Raw genomic sequence first — 19,334 nt, forward strand, 5'->3', positions numbered from 1 at the left:
GCGGTAACTAAACTGTCAAAAAATAAGCTGACAAACCCTCAATTAGCAATTATTTTGTAGACATTAAGTACTTGCCCTAGCCGGACTCGAACACAAGACAGTAGTGGTCTATGCTTAGGCCTTACCTCTACGCTGGGGCGGATCTAGGATCTTCGCAAGGGGGGTGATTTTCAAAAACTTTCGAAAATTTTGTCGACCTTTTTTTCAGGTCGACCAAATTGATTTTTCGAAATGTGCCAACAAAGGCGTTTGTATGCGTTTTTTTTTTGTTGAAAATTTTGCATTTTTAGGGCGCGCGCTTCCCCCTCATAATTTGTATATATTGTCGCCAAAGGCGCCTTTAAAAAAATTTTAGGGTCCGTTACCTAAAATGGATATCTCAAATATCTCCCCCGTAAATCCGCCCCTGTCTTTACACCAGCTAAGCACAATCAGACGCTTAACTTGAATCAAGGATAAATCAGGCTATTAAAAGATTCAGTTATTTTGTTATACAAGTTTCGGACAGGAAATGTTCCGGAATGATATCGCTTGCAAATGAAAAAACAAAATTCGCTGCTTTGAATAAATTGCGCCCTTCAAGAATGCTTGAGGTTGATTCCAATTTTCCCGACAAAAAAATAAAGCACGAGACCAGTTTTTCTCAAATGCAATTAATTTTTGACAGTTGGAAAGGAGTAAAAAAGAGCGAAGAAACTGAAAAAACACTAACTTGTTTTTTTTTATCGAAAACCTGAAAAAAAAATTTTTATCGAAGAAAAAAATAGATAGCCTTAAATCTCTTTGAATTTGTGGAACAATTTATGGTATACACTTTGTTTAATTAACTCAATTTAAGAAAACTCGATCAATATCTAAACCTTTTATTTTGCTGGAAATCTGATTACTAAATTCCATTTTCGGAATTTAAGTAGATCACGTTTTTCGACACCTTCACACTTTTGCTGTTCGATAGTGGAGTTTGCGTTCCTTGTAAGAACGGAAATGAACTGAACTTAAAAAGAAATCACAAGTCAAACCGCGAAAAATCTAAATTGAGCATGAACAAATTTCCTTAAAAAAAACAAACAAAAATCGATAAGACCTATATAATAGTACTCACTACGTTCATTACTCTCAATAATAATAATATAAATAACAAGACTGCTCGTATCAGGGCGAAGCCCTGAATGTTCCCACTGCCTTTTAAGCTTTTATGGAGCAGTAATAACATTTTAAGGTTTTATGGAGCAGTAATAACAAAAAATTAAATGTAATAAAATGAAAAATAAAAAAATTTTTTAATTTGAAATTTTTTATGAAAATCATCCCCCCACACGCCATTTGAAGTACAAAAAGATAGATTTAGCTCCTTGTAACAAATCAATTATGGCAAATAAGCTTCTTTCAACCAATTTGGAACGACTTTAAGACGGATTAACTCTCCGCTTAAGCGTTAATAGCGCGAAACATATCGCGCGTTAATTGTCCCAAATTGGCCAAAATGGCAATCTTTAAACACCCACAACTTTACGAAAAATGATCACAGGTGAAATATCTTTTCAAATTTGAGCTCAGGACAACAATACCTTTTGAATGATATAAAAAAATTCCGTCAAAAATGGCTAGTTAAAAAATCGAAGTTTGTCTGAAGAAAAAAAAACCCACCTCGAGCACAAATATTCGGTTACTTTCTTATCGAAAGCCGGAACAATAATAGCCAACTGACAGTTGAAAAAGAGTTATGAACGCAAGGAAATAGGAAAAAAATCTGACTTGTTCTTGAAAAATACTAGGCCCTAAAGATCTTTGAATTTCATGAAAAATTTATGATTGACAATTTTTTGATAAAAATAACCAATTGAAAAAATTGGATCAAAAAGTAAATATATCATACCGCAAAAAAAAGTATCTAAAATTAAGTGTAAATGAATATTCTATAGTAACAACAAGATCAAGCAGGTTTTACCGATTCAATTAGGAAGCAACTTTGGACGCACAATGTTGCTAGCTTTTTTCCAAAATATTTCAACTATCACAAAAAACACGAGTAGTATGTCTTTCAGTTCGCGAAGGAAATTTAGAACAATGAATCCTTAACAAAGATAGAATCCCGGCTTTTGATAAACCAACATTCTCATTCCAAACTGGTCATAATATTCTGCTATCAAAACAACTCTCGTTGAATTTTAAATTCTCAAGCCTTTAGATCAAAATAACCTTATTTTTAAACTAAAATTTATTTATTATTACATAACTTAGGGAATGGTTGCCGGAACCACTGGTTGAAATTTAGCAGATTTTTTAAGTTTCAGTCCCAGCAATTCTTCGATTTCCTTTCCACTCAAGGACTCCTTCTTGGCCAGGTGTAACTGCAGTTTCTCCAGTTCCGCTTTGTGCTGTCGTAGAACAGCGAGACATTCGCTGTAGATCTCAGTCACTACTCGCTCTGTCTCCTCGTCAATCAAATCCATAGTCTCGTGACTCACTCTTTTAACCCCGCTGATAATTCCGATCTAAACAACTTCTGGTTCAGACTGCAATACACCAAATTCAATTTGGCTTTTCCCTTTTCTCCCACCTCAAGAATCTTTGGTGTAGCGAATGGTTTTACAAGGTTAATTATGGAGATCAAACATGTTCGAAATGGCCAAATTAGCGCGTATGCCAATTTATACTCAGAGGCAATTTATACTCAGAGGCGATACGACTCAAACATAGCATTGCAAGATATAAAATGAGACCAAAGCCAATAAGCTGAAAAAATAATTTGAAAATAAATGACAAAAAAGTTTCAAATGTTTGTCTCGAAAAATGTTCAAGATGAGGAAAAAATGCTCTGCACTGATCTATTCTAGTGACATCAAATCTTGTATTTAAAAGATATAATTTTAAAGGCTACTACACATATAAATATATGTAAAGGGAATCCGCAAACAAAATGCGGATTCCTCTTACAATTTGCGGATTCCGCTTACAGTTGCGGATTCAGCAACAGCTCAATTTTACTATACCCATATTTTATCATTTGTTTGTGGATTCCACAAACTGTTCTGGATTCCGCAAATACTATTGCGGATTGAGCAAATTGGCCTATTCTTGGAGCGATTTGGAGCGGCACAGTGTTTTACCTTTTTGTTTGTTGCATCCAAAACAGCAAAGAAGATCAAAGAAAAGAAGCAATGTTGCGGTTTCCGCAACAAATCTGATTTTGGCCTGTTGCGGAACCCGTTTACAAATCATAAAATGCAGTTGCATCTGAATGCTGATTTTGTGAGGAAAGAAAAAAACTAGCAGGCACCCGAATTCAAAGTTCACCCACATTTTTCAAATAGTCGGAACAATAATTGAGAGATAAAAAATCGATCTAACAATCATACGTTTGCCCTGGATGATGCCGGTGGGCAACTAATCTCACAATACTTGAGTAGACGCGATTTTAGCCAAAACAAGCTTCATAGAAACATTGAGCTATAATGTTTTGTAATTACAACTTTTTACGCCCACTTACTCCTGACACAAAAAACGCAAAAGAATATACCGAAATCGTTCAAGCCTAAACTAAAAATTAAAAACGAAAATATAGCCAACAGACAGTTGGAACAGAGCCAATGAACTTAAGGAAACAGACATATATATTAGAAATTCGAGACTTCACACTCTTATATAAGTGATAATTTTTTCGTTTTTTTTGGGCAGGAAAAGTCTTACAATTTGTTCAAGTTCAAATTTATTTTTTGGCGGTTTGACTTGTGATTGGTTTCCTGGCAATTTCTTGATTTGCTTTGAAGTTCCTTCAAGCGCTTCAAATGTCAAGAACAATTTATGATTGCCACTTTTTCGATTAAATTAACCTAATTTGAGAATCAGACGGAAAGACATGAGAAGAAAATGTATTCGATGCTTCGGTAAATAAGTGCACTTAAAATAAGCAGACAAATGATACCCGACAAATTTTGATTTCTTCATATAATATTTACAAAAACAAGGTCCGGCTGGGACTCAAACTTTAGACTTTATGAACCGAAGGTGAGAAAAGCCTGGGAGTAAAGCAAGGTCAATTTCTTACAGATTTGTGTGAAAAGTTGTTTACGGGAAGGAAGTTTAGTTCCCGATTACAATTATATTTGTTGTCGCAAAATAAAAAAAGGCCAAAAAATGCCGCTTCTGCAATTTTTGGAAGTTTTTGCCCTGTAAATTGCGTTTTTGGCCGTTAATTTTTTAGTAAAACCAAGCAGATTAGACGAACCTTTTCACTCAGTCCGTAGTTAACAATTAACTCCTTTGCTCTCTTGTGTGCTTCCTTTAAGTTATTAATTGAATAAGTTGTCATATCGTTCACGCCTCCGTCCATCAACTGTTCCGCGGCACGACCCGCCAGCTTGAACATGATTATGTCCTTCAGTTCGGCCATAGATACACTGTGCTCGTGCTCCAGGGGCACCAGTGAAGTTTGACCTTGGACACTTCCCACCGGAAGCACCGTACACCGCTGCACGTCTCTGCCCAATAACAATCCCACCAATGCAAAGCCAGCCTAGAATATCAAATCATTGGTACAAGAGTGATAGAGGTCCCTGTAAAAACCAAATTTAACAGATGATTCCCGCGTGTCACTACTTATGAGCAAATCAAGCAATTAAGTAAATCAATATACATCGGTCGGTATTTTTCAACACTTTTTCTCAAACGTAATTGAAGAATCTCTTTTGCACTAAGTTTTTCGATGCTTTAACTGACACCACTGAAACACTAAGCTGAAACTTTGTAAAAGGGCTTAAAAATTATATTATAAGGGCTTTGCATTTTTTTGCACCAATTGAGACAATGCTGAGACTTACTTGATTGATGGAGATGGTTTTCAGGTTGAATGTCGTGTACTTCTTCGTCTTCTGCTCCTTTCCCCTCCTCGCCCTGTCCATAGCCTCCTCCAAGTCGGCCAGAAAGACCGATTTCTTTCCCTGAGAAAAAGAACACAGCCATACATTTAAATTACGTAAAACCTACTTCTGTTGATCCAACAATCGTCTGCGTCTGCACTTATACGGTGAATGAATCAAGTTACTATCTGAAAATTAAACAAAAATGACGGCATTTCAAGCAAATTCAAAAATGATCATCGAGCGACGTCTGAGAGACAAAACTTGGGTAAACTCCCGTAGAACCGAAAACAAATTTTTTTTCATGAAAAATTTTGAACTATAAACTTTATTCAACGGTTTTGGGCATTTGGTTCGACCCACTGGGAAGCATAAAAATTATGTTTCGCTTAAAACGAAAGAAAGTTGACAAAAAATAAACAAAAATCATAAAGTTACGAATAAGGATTTTAACCGAAAACAAAAACAAAGAAAAAAATACAAATTTAAGGCTAGTAAAATTACAATTGAAGGAGTAAGAGCAACTGCAATGAAAATTGCATACATAAATTAACAAGACCAAGATTGGACAATTAAGCTGAAAAAAAAGCATACAAAAAGTAAGCCGAGTTTTTTTAGAAACGAAATAATTGAAAGCCGTTAAAAAAAAGGCTCTGGTCAAATTCGAACCCATAATCTTAGCCTTCCCAGGCATATTCGTCCCGTTCAGATTCGAACCCAGGGCCTTAGCCGTCCCAGGCGTATTCGTTACCTCCAGACCAAGTGTGCCGGACACGCTAGGAATTCTGATACACACAGAGGCGATGCGGAGCTTCGCACCACTTGCAATACAACACAAACATTTAAAAACATAAATAGAAAAAAATGTTTGAAAGAACTAAAAGAACCAAAAGTTTTGAACGCCTCTTTAAAAGAAAACTAGAAGCCCAATTAAAGCTAGAAATACGTTTGATTATTTTGAATTTCTCATACTGATGCAGGGTGAAATGGGTTATTTCAAAACTTCGACTTTGCCCAAAACCTTAATTGTTTTCCCATGGACATAAGTTTTCTTACAAAAAAATTAAAAAGTCGCCGCTTCTGCAAGTAAAATTCTCGCAACCGGTTCTTTCGATTGATCCCTTCAACTAGTTTTCGATAAAATTTTCCAAAGCGTCTCAAAAAAAAATAAAAAAAACCCAATCCCTTAAATTTCCATAAAAAAACAGCAAATCTAGAGGCAAACCATCCAAGTAAAACAATTGAATTATAAATTAACAACGAAAAAAAACTCACGAAGCGGAAACAAAGCTGACAATCTTTGACACCAGTTGCACTGAAAATTGATTTTATAAAAAAACTTGTAAGTCTCCCCTAAAGTACAACCAACAACACTTGCAACTGCTATAATATTTGCTAGCAGCACAAGAAAAATTCGTGATGTGGCAACTAAGACGACAAAACTTGAGCAGATAAACGAAAATCAGACAACCAATTTTTACCGGAAAAAAATGAATTGCATACATACTGAAAAAATACAAGGTCTGACCGTGATTACCAGTACCGTAAAATTTTAGCATGTCGTTTCTACCGTTCCAACAAAAACCCAAAAATTAAAAAAAAAACAAACCCTGCTGCGAAACAGACGACAAAAAACAAGGAAAGCCGGTTGCTGCGCAAGTAGCACAGAAAGTTCCCACCATAGTATTAAAAAAACCAAGAAGTTGTTCAATTTAATGTCGTTTTTTTTTCTGCGTGGTGTGATAAAAAGATATGAACTTAAAACAGGAGGTTAGACATATTCGGCAGTCAGAGTAAATTAAGCAAATTGGACAACAATTTTTGTAGAAAAATAAGCTGAAAAACAAAAAAAATCAAAAATTACGTTTTCACGGCCTAACTTAAGCTATTAAAATAAGCTTTTGTAAGCCTGCTCACTCGCTTTATTTGCTCTAATTAAGACAAAAACCAAAAACTTCACACCGATTTTTCTCGATACTGGGAAAACATTTTTCCATTTTCTGTATGTTGTTAGAATCACGATTGAAAAAAATCCGATGGCTATTTGCAGTGCCTAATTTTGCGAGGAAGACGAAAAAACTAAAACACACCCGAACACAAAGTTCCTCCCCACTTTCAGTGGTCGGAACAATAACTAAGCTCTACTTGGTCTTTATTCCTGACTTTCATTTCATAATGTACCTGTCTGGCGGCTGCAAGTGCTGCCTGGTTCACCATGTTGGCAATATCTGCACCGTTGAACCCGATAGTCTTGCGAGCCAGAAACTTCAGGTCAATGCTCTCGCCCATCTTCACCTTGGACAAGTAGAACTTCAGGATTTCAGATCGACCTGTACAGCGAGAATAAGTTTTTCATCTAAATTAGCATTTGCTAGTCTGAGGGAAACTAAATTGGAAACATTCAGGTGAGACTGTTCTATCCAATTAAACCCAAGGTCAACGGGTACATCATGTTTTCTAATCGCACGGGTTTATTAGCAAACATATTTTCTGTTAAAATATCTCGAAATAAATCGATAGATCTCTCTTCGAATCTTTGTGAAGAAAAACGGCAACACTATAAAAAAATTCAGAACATTTTTGAAGAAAAACGGCAAAATGTGAACCTTTTTTGTCGGGGAATCCGACTGTGACCTTTGAGTCGAATCTTCCGGGCCGAGTGAGTGCCGAGTCCAGTCTCTGGGGGAAGTTAGTTGCTCCGATGGTTAACACTCCGTCGTTTGAGTTGAAGCCATCCAGGGCAGCCAGCAGCTGATCGACAGTGTCACGTGACGTGTAAGCTCCTCCAGACATCGAATCAATCAACCGCATAGGCCCAATCGAATCCAATTCGTCCAAGAACACGACACATGGAGTGTTCTTTCTAGCTTCGTCATACAAACTGCGAATAGCTTTCGCTCCTGACCTAAAAAACATGTACGATTGAAACTTTCTTCTGTGGTCAACTTCAAATCTTTTTCATATCGAACCAATCAGCATCATCAGGCCAGTAGCATTGCATCTTGTATTAAGCATAATGACATGAGCTATCTTATAAAGAAAATTATGGCACTTAAATATATATTTTTATTCACATACCCAATAGCCTGGCCATCAAACTCGGAGGCGTTTGCATAGTAGAAAGGGACACTGGACTCTCCCGCCAGTGCCTTGGCCAACAGGGTCTTTCCAACACCCGGTGCTCCCACCATCAGCAGTCCCTTGGGCATCCTTCCGCCAAGACGAGCAATTCTGGCCGGGTCCTGAAATTTGAAAGAAGACACCTTACTAATATCAATGCAAGGTTAACCATTGCCAGCTGTTTTCCAAACTGGTTTCATAAGTGAACCAGTAAAAGAAAAGCCAATACACCTAACTGTCACAATTTGAAAACTTTTTTCCTTCGGTAACTAACTGCATTTGAACTAAACAATTTACCTGCTAACAAAAAGGCCTCTTAAAAGATTCGAACCTGGATTGGTCTAATAGTATACCCGCGAGGTGTATTTTGTCCAAGTCGATAAAACCGAAACGTTTAGCACAATTGGTCTGAAACGTTTTGCGTGCTTTCGAGTCTAGAGATATATAATTTTAGTGAGAAAAGCCGACTAAGGGAGGAATTTTTGCAATAGAAAATATTACTTGCAATTTGGTTTTTAGAATGAAGGCGAAAAAAAAATGACAAAAGACTATTTGAAAAGCCGCAACACTTTTTCAGACTAACAACAAAAATTCTATTCACTTTGAAATCTATTCACACAAACACAAAACAGAGGCGATGGAATCATTTATGACACAGAGGCGAATCTTCGCTTCGCAAACACTAGCGAGAACACGACAAAAAGCAGCTCTATAAAGTGCAATAAGAAAAAGGCCTCGAATTGGTGGAAAAAAAAATGGCTACGTCTGAGATTCGAATGTGCGACGTAGAGATTTGGTCTCATACCCTAACCACTCAGTCACGGAGGCTTAATAGGTACCGAAAATTAGCCATGAACAAAGCAGAGAACAGATGCTATGCAATTTCCAATGCTATCGTGAAATTTCCAAATAAGTGAACACTTTCCTTTGCGAGTTAGGTTCGAAAAAAAGAAGGTTCGTAACAATACTCTAAGCTGATCGCTAGTGTAAAAAAGAGGAAAAATGGGATAACGTTTCAAAACTTTGTAAACAGATAAATTCATAATTTCAGACAAACTTGTAAATTCAGAGAGTTAAATGCACAGCTCCATTCAGTTTTTTCTTTTGACAAAAAGTAAAATGAAACAAAAAAACTTCAAAAAAAATCTCAATTACCATTTCTTTCGCACGCTATCCTGAAATGAATCACATATGCTAAAATATCACCAATTTGTGTAGTACTAAAAGTTACACGGCTCTTTTCCACGTTTTGCTTGCTTTTGACTATATATTTCGAAAAATAAATTTAACATTTCATAATTGATTTCTCTGAACAGTTGCCCTTTGTATCTTGCATAGTAAAACCAGCTCAAATGGTATTGAAATTTCAGCTGAACTTTTAGAAATGCATTTGAACTGTCAAGACCAATGCGAAATTTCTTCAGAGACGTCAATTTGTCAATTCTTTTACAAAGATGAAGCGGAGATTCGCAGCACTTGCAATGCAAAGCAAGCGCAAATAAAAAATGAGATGGGAATAGAAAAATCGAGTCAAGAAACCCACCATAGAGCATTAAATAGGTTTTTAGTTTTTACCGAGCGGCCACTTAGCCGACAAGGCGTAGATAGATGCCCCTTGAGCCAAAAACAAAAAAAAAATCATAAGAAATTGTCATAAAGTCTGACAATTCAATTTTTATAAGGGGGCAAAGGCAAAAACAAACCTATAGGGCGCGAATGGATCTGAAATTTCTCAAGCTTCAATAAAAAAGCAAGTAAGAAAAGAGTATGATTTGTGGGAAAAGTAGTTAGAGGGGGGAAAACGTCTAACTCCCGATTACAAGACACTTGCTCTCGGAAGGGCAAGTAATATCCATCCCAATATTTCAAAACACCAATCTGCCACGCAATTTTTTAAAGAAAAATTATACATAAAATGCTTAAACAAGGCAAACGCAAACTTCAAAGAATTATTGTTCCATTGAAATTTGCGAAGAAATTTGTATTCGGGTGTGTTTTAGTTTTCCACGCAAAATCAGCTACCACAAATAATCATCTGACTGGGTTGAGTGATATACCATATTAAAGCCCTTTAGGTCGTGTCGAGAAAAATAGGTTTGAAATTTTTGACTTTTCGTCTAAATTCAAGCGAATAAAGCAGGCGAGCGGCTGAGTTATACCTAAATATGCCTACAACAGCTGAATCATGCCTAATTTAAGACCCTTAAACTAAATTTTAAGCAAGTAGTTTTCTAAAGACTAAGGTCGGAACATTCTGTGCTACTTGCACAGTAACCGGCTATCCTTGTTTTTAATTACTTTTAGCTTAAACCAGTCCTGCCAACTTTTATAAAACGAAATATGAACCTGGGACCAAACCTTGAAAAACGAACTTTATATGAACCTAAAAGAGCATTTTCTAACTTTCAGAAAAACATGGTCAATTAAACCATTTATTTCTTGTCAAATATTGAGTCAATGACAACTGCAGACTGTTGATCCAATGTGACCACAGAAACAGTTCGATGGTTCCTTCTTCTTTTCAAGAGCTTTTTTAGCCTCGTCAATGCTAGAATCAACTTCATTCAGCTGGTTCTTGAGAGCTAAAGGAGTCATTTGCTTGAAAACATGCAGTTCCTCTCGCAAATCTTCAGCATGCCCTCTTTTCCGTGAATTTTCTTCTACTTTCGACTCCGTGGATTTCTTAATTTCAGAATTATTTTGAAAGGCCAGAATTATTTTGAAAATTGAAGACTTTTTCTGAGAAATTTGTTAAAAACTATACTACCATTGACGATAGATAAATTCTCCGCTACACAATATGCCAGAAATCTCACAAGTAACCCTTCGCAGTGAGCTAACTGCTTCAGAAAAACACCATTAGCTTCGCCGGGAGTACAAAATCTCCAAAATGTACATTAGATTTTTTTCCAGAGATGTCCCGAATGCTTAAAAGTTGCAAATTTTGGCTTTCCTGTTCTCAATTATTAAATTAGTTGTTTCAAGAAATTTCCAATTATCACAAAAATGCAACAAATGCATAACTTACTTTTAAATATGAAACATACTCTTCCAGTTCAATTTTTACTTCATCACAGCCTTTCACGTCAGAGAATTTGACGTTGGGAATTTCTTTGCGATGTATCAATTTGCTCTGCGTTCCCAGTCCAATGTTTTCATATTTGATCTCTACACTAGATCTGAGTGCATATGCTAAAGTTATAACTGCTCCGCCGAACATTACCTGCAACACAAAAAATACCAAATCAGTTCTTAGAGATAACAAAATATACGTCTGCTCTTCAGAATCGCTTTTATTTTAAAGATTCTGTGAAAAAAAAATATATTTTATATTTTATAATTGATCAAAATGTGGAAATAATTCATATCTGGAACTTTAAGCATGGCTGTTAAAAATTAGTGTAAGAAATCAATCAATTTGATAATTAGAAAATTACTTACAGAGCATAGCAAATTTAAGGCTGACATTGTAGATGAACTCGATTTCATGCTCCCCTCTTTACTTCTAAAACCCTCCAAGAAATGTTTTTTGAAATCATGTTTGAAAGAAGGAGTAAAACGATATTCGCAGAGAGCAAGATCTAATAATTTTTCTATTTGTTTATTACTGTTTTTCCTATTGGCACGTGGGATAAAACTCAGTAAGGTACGTTTATGTATGACAATGCAACCCGTCGAAAACGGTTTGTAAACAAGAAGTAATTTTGAACTTTGCATAATATCTGAAAGATTGAAAGCCCTACTGATGATGACTGAATACCAAGTGCCGCTTTGCAACAAATACAAAAAACGCCCTCGTTTATGTTAGCAAGTTATTAATTTCCAAAATTTCAAAAATCACTGTTTTCGAAAGTTTTTCCCAACGTTTTACACTCCACTCTCCGAATACTAGTAAAGTGTTAAATCATGGTCTCATAACTTAACTATAGATAGGGCCCTTCCGTTTAGGACTGTGCCTAAACGAAAAGGCCCAATCTATCATTCAGTTTTGGGACTACAATTTAAACAATTCGCGGCTTTGCGAGTAAAATGTAGAACCTTGGTCCAGGGCAGCTCAAAAATCAATTGGACCAGCGAAAATTAAATTGCAATTAATGGGAATGTAAAAAATCAATTAGTAACTAGCGTTTAACGCACCTCCGGTGCTTCGAAATTTTTCGACAACTCATGAAAAACCGCATATATTGGGAACAACATCTGCAAACTTTTAGTGTACTCAGACTGCACCCAATTACAGGATTGATAATTTCGAAGTTTTTAATTTTTTTAATTTCCATTTTAAAAGCGTCATCTCGAAAACTTAATGGGCCTCTGGAGAAATTTGGAGACCAGATTTGCACTCACTGAGAGTCCCTGAGAGCACCCTACTATAGGGTTAGGAAGTTTTTTTATGAGGTAATCAGAAGGTCGAAAGTATCATAGTAACCGAGGTTACAGTCAGGAGTCCCTTCATCACGTATTCCAGTCAAAATCCTTGGAATTTTCTAGATATGGAAGTGATAATGATAAAAGAAGATGACAAGTGTTTAAGTCCTTTTCAATTAAAAGAGAAATTTTTCGATTTTTTTTTAAACCTAAGTTTCGCGGAAAAAAAATTGAAAAAAAAACGTCTTATCTCGGAAACTAAAAGGATTCGAGCAATTATTTTCAGAGGCAAGATTTGACACGCCAGCGTGTACGCTGACAATAAGTTGGTATTTTCATCGAGTTGGTATTTTCAAAGTTTTTGAATTTCTTTGTAGATAAATTCTTGGAGAAATTTTGAAAAAATCAAATAACGTCACATCTGGGAGACTGAAAGCATTTGAGCAGTCGCGTTTAGCAGTCGTATGTGGTAAAATTTGCAACTCTTTAGAGTACCTTGACAACACCGAACTATGGCGTAGGGAATTTCAAATTTTGAAAAATAATTAATTTAAACTTTCTGAAAATTTTGAAAACAATCACAAAAAACGTCACACCTGGAAAACTACAAAAGAATTGAGCAGTCATACTTGGAGGCAAGATTCGCAATCCTTGAGAGTACTCTGACGGACCTCACTACCGGGTTGGAAAATTCAGATTTAAAAAAAATCATAATAACTTAAGTTTTCTGAAATTTTTTGAAAAAAATCACAAAAAACGTCAATCTCGAAAACTACAAAGAGTTGAGCAGTCATTATTGGAGGCAAGATTCGCAATCTTTGAGAGAACTCTGACAGTACCCAACTACATGGCTGGGAATTTCAAATTTTGCGGGAAAAAAATTAATATAAGTTTTCTGAAAATTTTTTTGAAAAAAATCACAAAAAACGTCATATCTCGAAAATTACAAGGATTTGAACAGTCAGATTTGGAGGCAAAATTTGTAACTCCTTAAAGTACTCTTGTAGCACCCAACTACAAGGTTGGGAATTTCACATTTTGAGAAAATAATTAATTAAAATTTTCTGAAAATATTGAAAAAATCACAAAAAACATAATATATCGAAAACTACAAGGATTTGAGAAGTGAGATTTGGAGGCAAGATTCGCAACACCTGAGAGCACCCTGACAGCACCCAACTACAAGGTTAAGAATTTCATATTTTGTGAATATTTGTAACAGTCGCCTACTTCGGTCACATATGAGGCTTAAGAAAAATAGGCCCTATAACCATTGGCTCAAGAGTCAGGGACACTATCTCTTGTGTTTTTCTACCTCAAGAACGGTCGGAGCCAATTCGGTTCGCTTGCGACATGAGACTAGAACCCGTTACAGCTTAAAGGCTACTACCAAAATATCCCCCACTCTAGAAAATAAGAACGTCCCCATACTTAGGTCTCAAAATACCCAAAATACGCGAACGCCGTTAAAAACAGGGTCGGAACAATCCGTTAAGTTACTTTTTATTGGACAGTGGAACTTTGATCCATTTCAGATGGATCAACCTAAAACTCGCCTTATCTCAACATAACAATCATAAAACACACTCGAGAAATTTAAATTGGGGACTCACATGTTGATGTACTCGAGTACAGGGAGCAACTCAAGAACTAGGTAATATAACTAAATAAATTTGATACTGGTCAGTTTTGGTAACAGAAGTAAGTTCTGGCTCTAGAATTTGAGTTTTTGTATGAACCATTGGGACACTCAAGCTGTCCACCTTTCCATCGAAGGTTCACTCTAGTTCGTTCCGAATAGTCGTTCTTTCTTCTATTTATCGTCTCGCCTCCTATTTCGGGATAAGACAGCTCTACTCGTGTCCTATTTTATATCTGGAAATTGCGAATAGCGATTTCCCGCTGTTTTTCTTGAGTAATTTCCCGCATTTGTAAATTCGGATGTTCTGATTTTTCACCTTGTGTTTTCAGTTGGTACGAGAAAACTGAGCATGACAGGCTCCATTCGAAATTTTGAAAATTAAAATTCCACTCCAAAATTACGTATTTTCGTGTCTCTCAAGGTCAAACTTCCAGACATGACCGACTGGCACATACTCCCCGGACTCAAAATCGATGTCCTCATTGCGTGCTGTCTCTGTCAGTGAATCCCCAGAAGCCCGAGTGTCACTCAAGGTACAGTGCCAGTGGCCATTTACAGAAGTTTGCAGCAGACTTAAGTTTATCTACCTTCCAAAATTTACCACCACATAAAATTTTCACATTATCGCTAAACAGCAATCAAAATATGCACACACCTGCACCTTAGGAATTCCCGCTTTTTAAGCTGGTGATTTAAAATTTCTTTTGTCCTATTCAATCAGGAAATTGTCATGCAGCATTTTGATTTATATAATAGATCTAGCATATTAATAACAATATCTTATTTGTTAAAATTTCTTTTTCGTGAACCCAGATTTCATCCGAGTTCACCCTCGAGCCCCCTCCATCTCAAGACTCTAGAATTTTTCCTTTTGAGCCACCGGCTCACCTTGTGTTCTTCGCCCTCGAGGTACCAGATCCAGATATTTTTGGCACTGTGATCTGTTCCAATAGTGCCTCTTCGTCATCGGAGCTGATCACAATCTCCTCCCAAGCCTTCAGCTGTTCATAGGATCACATCCACTCCCTTTGCTATTGCAATCTCTTCGCTTGATTCGGTAAGCTCTTCACCTTCGACTCCCGGTTCAAACAGAAGGAATTGTGAAGACTCAGGCTTACATTCTTCGCCAGGTCCTCCTCCAGTATTGACTCCCTCGTTCTAGTATTGTCTCTGGATACTCTACCCACTCTTTTCCACCCCGTCGTGATCGCATTTCGATGGGTCAGCAGAGGTCTTTTGAAGGCATCTGGTCCTATCTCGGCCTGGAATTGTCGATATTCCTTTTGATGTTTCCTCATGTGATCCTTCGTCGCTACATATAACCAGGATTTTAACGTCGCGCGAAACCAAGGAAAGAATCTCAAGCGGCTCCACACGTGTCTGACTTCCATTGGTATGGCGAACACCTTGCATGCTGTCTCGAACAACTCAAGTCTCCTGCTGTAATCTATCGCGTGAATCGACTCTGTTGTTGGCGTCTTCGATTCTCGATACTTTGCTAAGTTTTCTTCCATCCATCGTAGAGCCAGCATTGTGCTCACCACCAAGATGGTCACTTTTTGTTGATGCTCGGGTAGTCCCAACGACCTGATTTCTTCTAGATCCCAGATCAGGCAGAGATTGGCTTGGTCTGGGTACCACACTGTCTGCGCCAGACAGTGGCACGGACAATCCCCGTGTGTGAGGTCGATGCTCCTAAGATTGCGTTCTCCCGAGGCTTCTAGGAGAGGCTCAAGTTCCATCATCTTCTCGTGTATCACGTCGACTTCTTCCAAGTTTGGGGCACTTACCATGGGTTTCCCAATCACGTTTTGTCTCTCGAGGTCACTTGTATTTTCGCTCTCCAAGCCTAGAAGTCCTTCACCCCAGATTTCACTCAAGTCGTCCCTTTGTTCTTTAGGCACTGTTCCTCGGATCTTCGTCAACAGCTTGTGTGATTGATGTGACATCCGAGCCAGTCTTACACATTTGGGCACTGAGAAGGCTTTGTCTATCAATACCCTCTGGCTGGATACTTCTACCATCGCCATGTGCAATGGATAGTGGCTGCCACATAGGTTGGCCATCACTGACCCCACTAGGGAGTTCGCATTTAGAGGCAGTCCATAGGCTTCGCTCATGGGAAATCCCATCTCCGCTTCGAGTCCAACCTTCCAACTCTTGATGTGTTTCTGGGTTACCTGCAACACTCGGGGCCATGACTCCACGCTCAACGCGGTCACCAAGTGGTGTTCTGACTCTAGCCTCTCCAGTGACTGGAGACTACACATTCTCGAGAAGAACCCCAGAGCTGTTGCTAGGTTCACAGTGGTACTCGCGTAACACTCAGCCACTATCTGTATCTCACTTTTCTCCCTTTCGGTGATATCTTCAAACCAGGTGACCAGGTCTTTTTTCTGGAAAGACTGTATCCTGATGCACGATCGTCCATCACAGGTGTGCTCGCCATTCCCACACGTCGAGTCAAGACAACTGCCCGGCTCCATCTTCTTTACCGACCCTGTTCCGCTCGTCATCTCACTTGACTCCTTCATCTGAGGCAGGATCAGTCTATGTACTATACTCAAGGTCGCTAAATCTTCATCCTCTGTCGGCGCCAATCTCACTCGCTCAGTGACTTCCTCGATCAGGCTCGCATGGGGATGTGGACACCAAGAGGGCCTGAGCAACTTCCACACCACTCCCAAATTCGTGGTCAACGTGCCGTTCCCGTTACCCATTCTTAGTTCTACTCTTTTACTTGATCGTGGCACACTTATTACTTCCGGTGTTCTCTCGAGAATCAAACCCAGACTAGGTCTCTCTCTTTCCACAGGGTCTATTTCCATTATCCTATCTATCCAGAACTTCAGCAACTCCGCCACCTCATAGTTTCTGTGGGCACCTCCAGCTTCTAAGTCTAGGAAAGGGTTGTATGCCATCCCCATCACTCCAGACACATACTGATACTCTCCCTTCTTGTTGGGTTTCGAGTACTCTCCTGGAGGAGCCAGGTTACGGTGAACGTCGTGTTTCTCCTCGAACTTATTGTTGTAGAATCTCCGTATCTCATCTAACTTCCTGTGGCTCTCCAGAGATTGCCTAGAACCATCTTCCTTTTCTATCCCAGTACTCTGGTACACATTCAAGATTACTGTGGAGACTCTCCTCTCCAGCGTCTTGCTTCCAATTGCTCTCTGGTGACATGCTAGGATGGTACTGTCAGTCATCATCGACATTGTCCATCTCAAGAAGCAGGTAGCATGTTGTTGTTGTTGTTAGCCCACGCGGGTCGGGTTGGGCTCTTCTGTCTCCAGGTCAAGGAACTTAGCAACCTCTACCGGCCGAAGCCACAGGTCTGCTGGGGTGAGTGGGGAGGGGTTTTGGGAGCAGTTGAAAAGGTGACATGTTGTGTGGGGGGCAAGGGAACAGGTTGGGCAAAGGTGGGAGATGGAGCTGTCGAGGCGGGATAGGTAAGTGTTAAGGAGCCGGCTGTAGCCAGACCGGAGTTGGGAGAGCTTACAGCGCGTGGGACGTGGGAGAGATTTTTCAGAGGGGTCAATCTTTGGGGGAGGGATACAAATAACTTTAGACGGAGGGGTTTCGGCTAGGAACTTGGTTACAAGGGAGGTATGGTTGTCTTTTAAAATTGGTTTGTAGTAGTTAAAAATAAAAGTGGAGACTTCGTCTCGGTCGTCCAGAACTAGAGGGTGGTTTGCGTAGACTGAAAAGTCGGTTAAAATTTTCTGGATGTCTTCTTTGAAGCAGCTTATAATTGAGGGGCGAAGTAGACGGGGAGGAGGGGGATGTGAATGTATAAAATTAATGGGATGGTGGGAACGATAGGTAGAGATAAAAAATTGAGATGACAGAAGGGTATGGTGGTCTTTGACCGTTAGGATTTCAGATTCACTGTGCAGGTGGGCAGTTGAACTCATTAGATTTGATCCAGTAACAACGCGAAGGGATTGGTTTTGGGCAACCTGCAGGCAATTTATGGAGGTGTTACTTGATGCGTGGGACCATGCGGGGGCTGCATAGTCAAGTATGGGGCGAATTAAAGCTTTAAAAGTTAGGAGGAGGGTTTCTTTGGAGTGACCCCAGGTTGATCCTGCTAATGCCTTCAGGATTCCGATCCTGCGTCTGGCCTTTTCAGCGGATTGTTTGCAGTGAGTGGCAAAACAAAGTGTTGGATCAAATGTCACCCCTAAGATTGTTGGATTTTTGTTTAGGGGTAGCGCCTCGTTATTTAAAAGAACACTAGGTGTTTTATTAAATTCTTTGTTATAAGAGGAGAAAAGTGTAACTGATCCTTTAGAGGACGCGAAACTTAGTTTGCGTGAGGTGAAAAAATCGTAGAGCCTTTTTAGGTAGCTATTGAGGGAGTTTGAGGCGATATCAATATTGGAACTGCTTGCGAAGGGGTGGAAATCGTCTGCATACGAAACAAGGTTTACATTATCGGGAGGTGGCGGTGCATCATGGACATAAAAATTGAAGAGTGTGGGTGATAAAACAGAACCTTGGGGTACGCCACAGTGGATTATTCGATGGGGGGATGTGTGTTCACGGAATGAGGTGGCAGCCTGTCGACCATTAAGGTAATTACTTAGCCAGCGGACTAGACTTCTTGGGAGGGGAGTGTCATGAACGAGTTCCACAAGTGAGCGATGACACACCATGTCGAAAGCCTTAGATAAGTCAAGTGTGGCCAGTACCGTACGTTTAGGGGGGCGATTTTGGTTAAAACCGTCTGAAATGTAAAATTCGAGAGTGGAGAGAGCTGTGGTGGTGGAGTGAAAAGGGCGGAAGCCGTGTTGGTGTTTGGCGTTGGGGAGATGTTTGGTAAAGATGGGGTGAACGAGCCTCTCCAGAATTTTAACTGCTGGGCAGAGTAAGGATATAGGTCTGTAAGATGTTGATTGTTTAAGATCCTTATTGGGCTTTGGAAGCGGTGCAATTTTTGAATTTTTCCAAATTTGGGGGATAATGTTTTCGGACAAAGAGATATTAAAAAGGTATGTTAAGTATTGAGTAGCAAGTGGGCCGAGATGTTTAAGATGTATATTACAGAGGCCGTCGGGACCTAGCGCTCGCGATGGTTTGCTGTCTGCAATGGCTTGTTTAGTATTTTCAGGGGTAAAAATTGGGCTGTCTGACAGTGGTAGTTTGGCAATTTTTCTTCTCGTTATACGAAGGAGTTTGTCAGAGGCGTGGGGTCTGGCATTGGTGAATTGTTTGTTAAAAGAGCTGGTAATATCACGAGGTGAGTGTATGGGTTTAGAACCAAAAGTAATGGGGTGTCTTCCTGCCACGGGCTTAGATCCATTTAAGGAGCGTACCACTTTCCAGAACTTTCTGGCACCAGT

General features: G+C 38.9%; 1 protein-coding gene across 1 annotated transcript; it reads right to left on the reverse strand.

Annotated features, from left to right (window-relative positions):
• Positions 1-2,156: 2,156 nt before the first annotated feature.
• On the reverse strand, positions 2,157-11,697 carry LOC134843850 (ATP-dependent zinc metalloprotease YME1L1-like). The gene is made up of 8 exons (XM_063860157.1): positions 11,421-11,697; positions 11,008-11,202; positions 7,938-8,101; positions 7,466-7,764; positions 7,041-7,189; positions 4,821-4,940; positions 4,229-4,516; positions 2,157-2,495 (listed from the first exon to the last, which is right to left on the reverse strand). The coding sequence occupies exons 1-8, from the start codon at positions 11,694-11,696 to the stop codon at positions 2,238-2,240; spliced, it is 1,749 nt and encodes a 582-aa protein (XP_063716227.1). The 5' UTR covers position 11,697; the 3' UTR covers positions 2,157-2,237.
• Positions 11,698-19,334: the final 7,637 nt, after the last annotated feature.

This window comes from Symsagittifera roscoffensis, chromosome 4 (genome assembly GCF_963678635.1).
Source record: "Symsagittifera roscoffensis chromosome 4, txSymRosc1.1, whole genome shotgun sequence".
Lineage (NCBI taxonomy): Eukaryota > Metazoa > Xenacoelomorpha > Acoela > Convolutidae > Symsagittifera > Symsagittifera roscoffensis.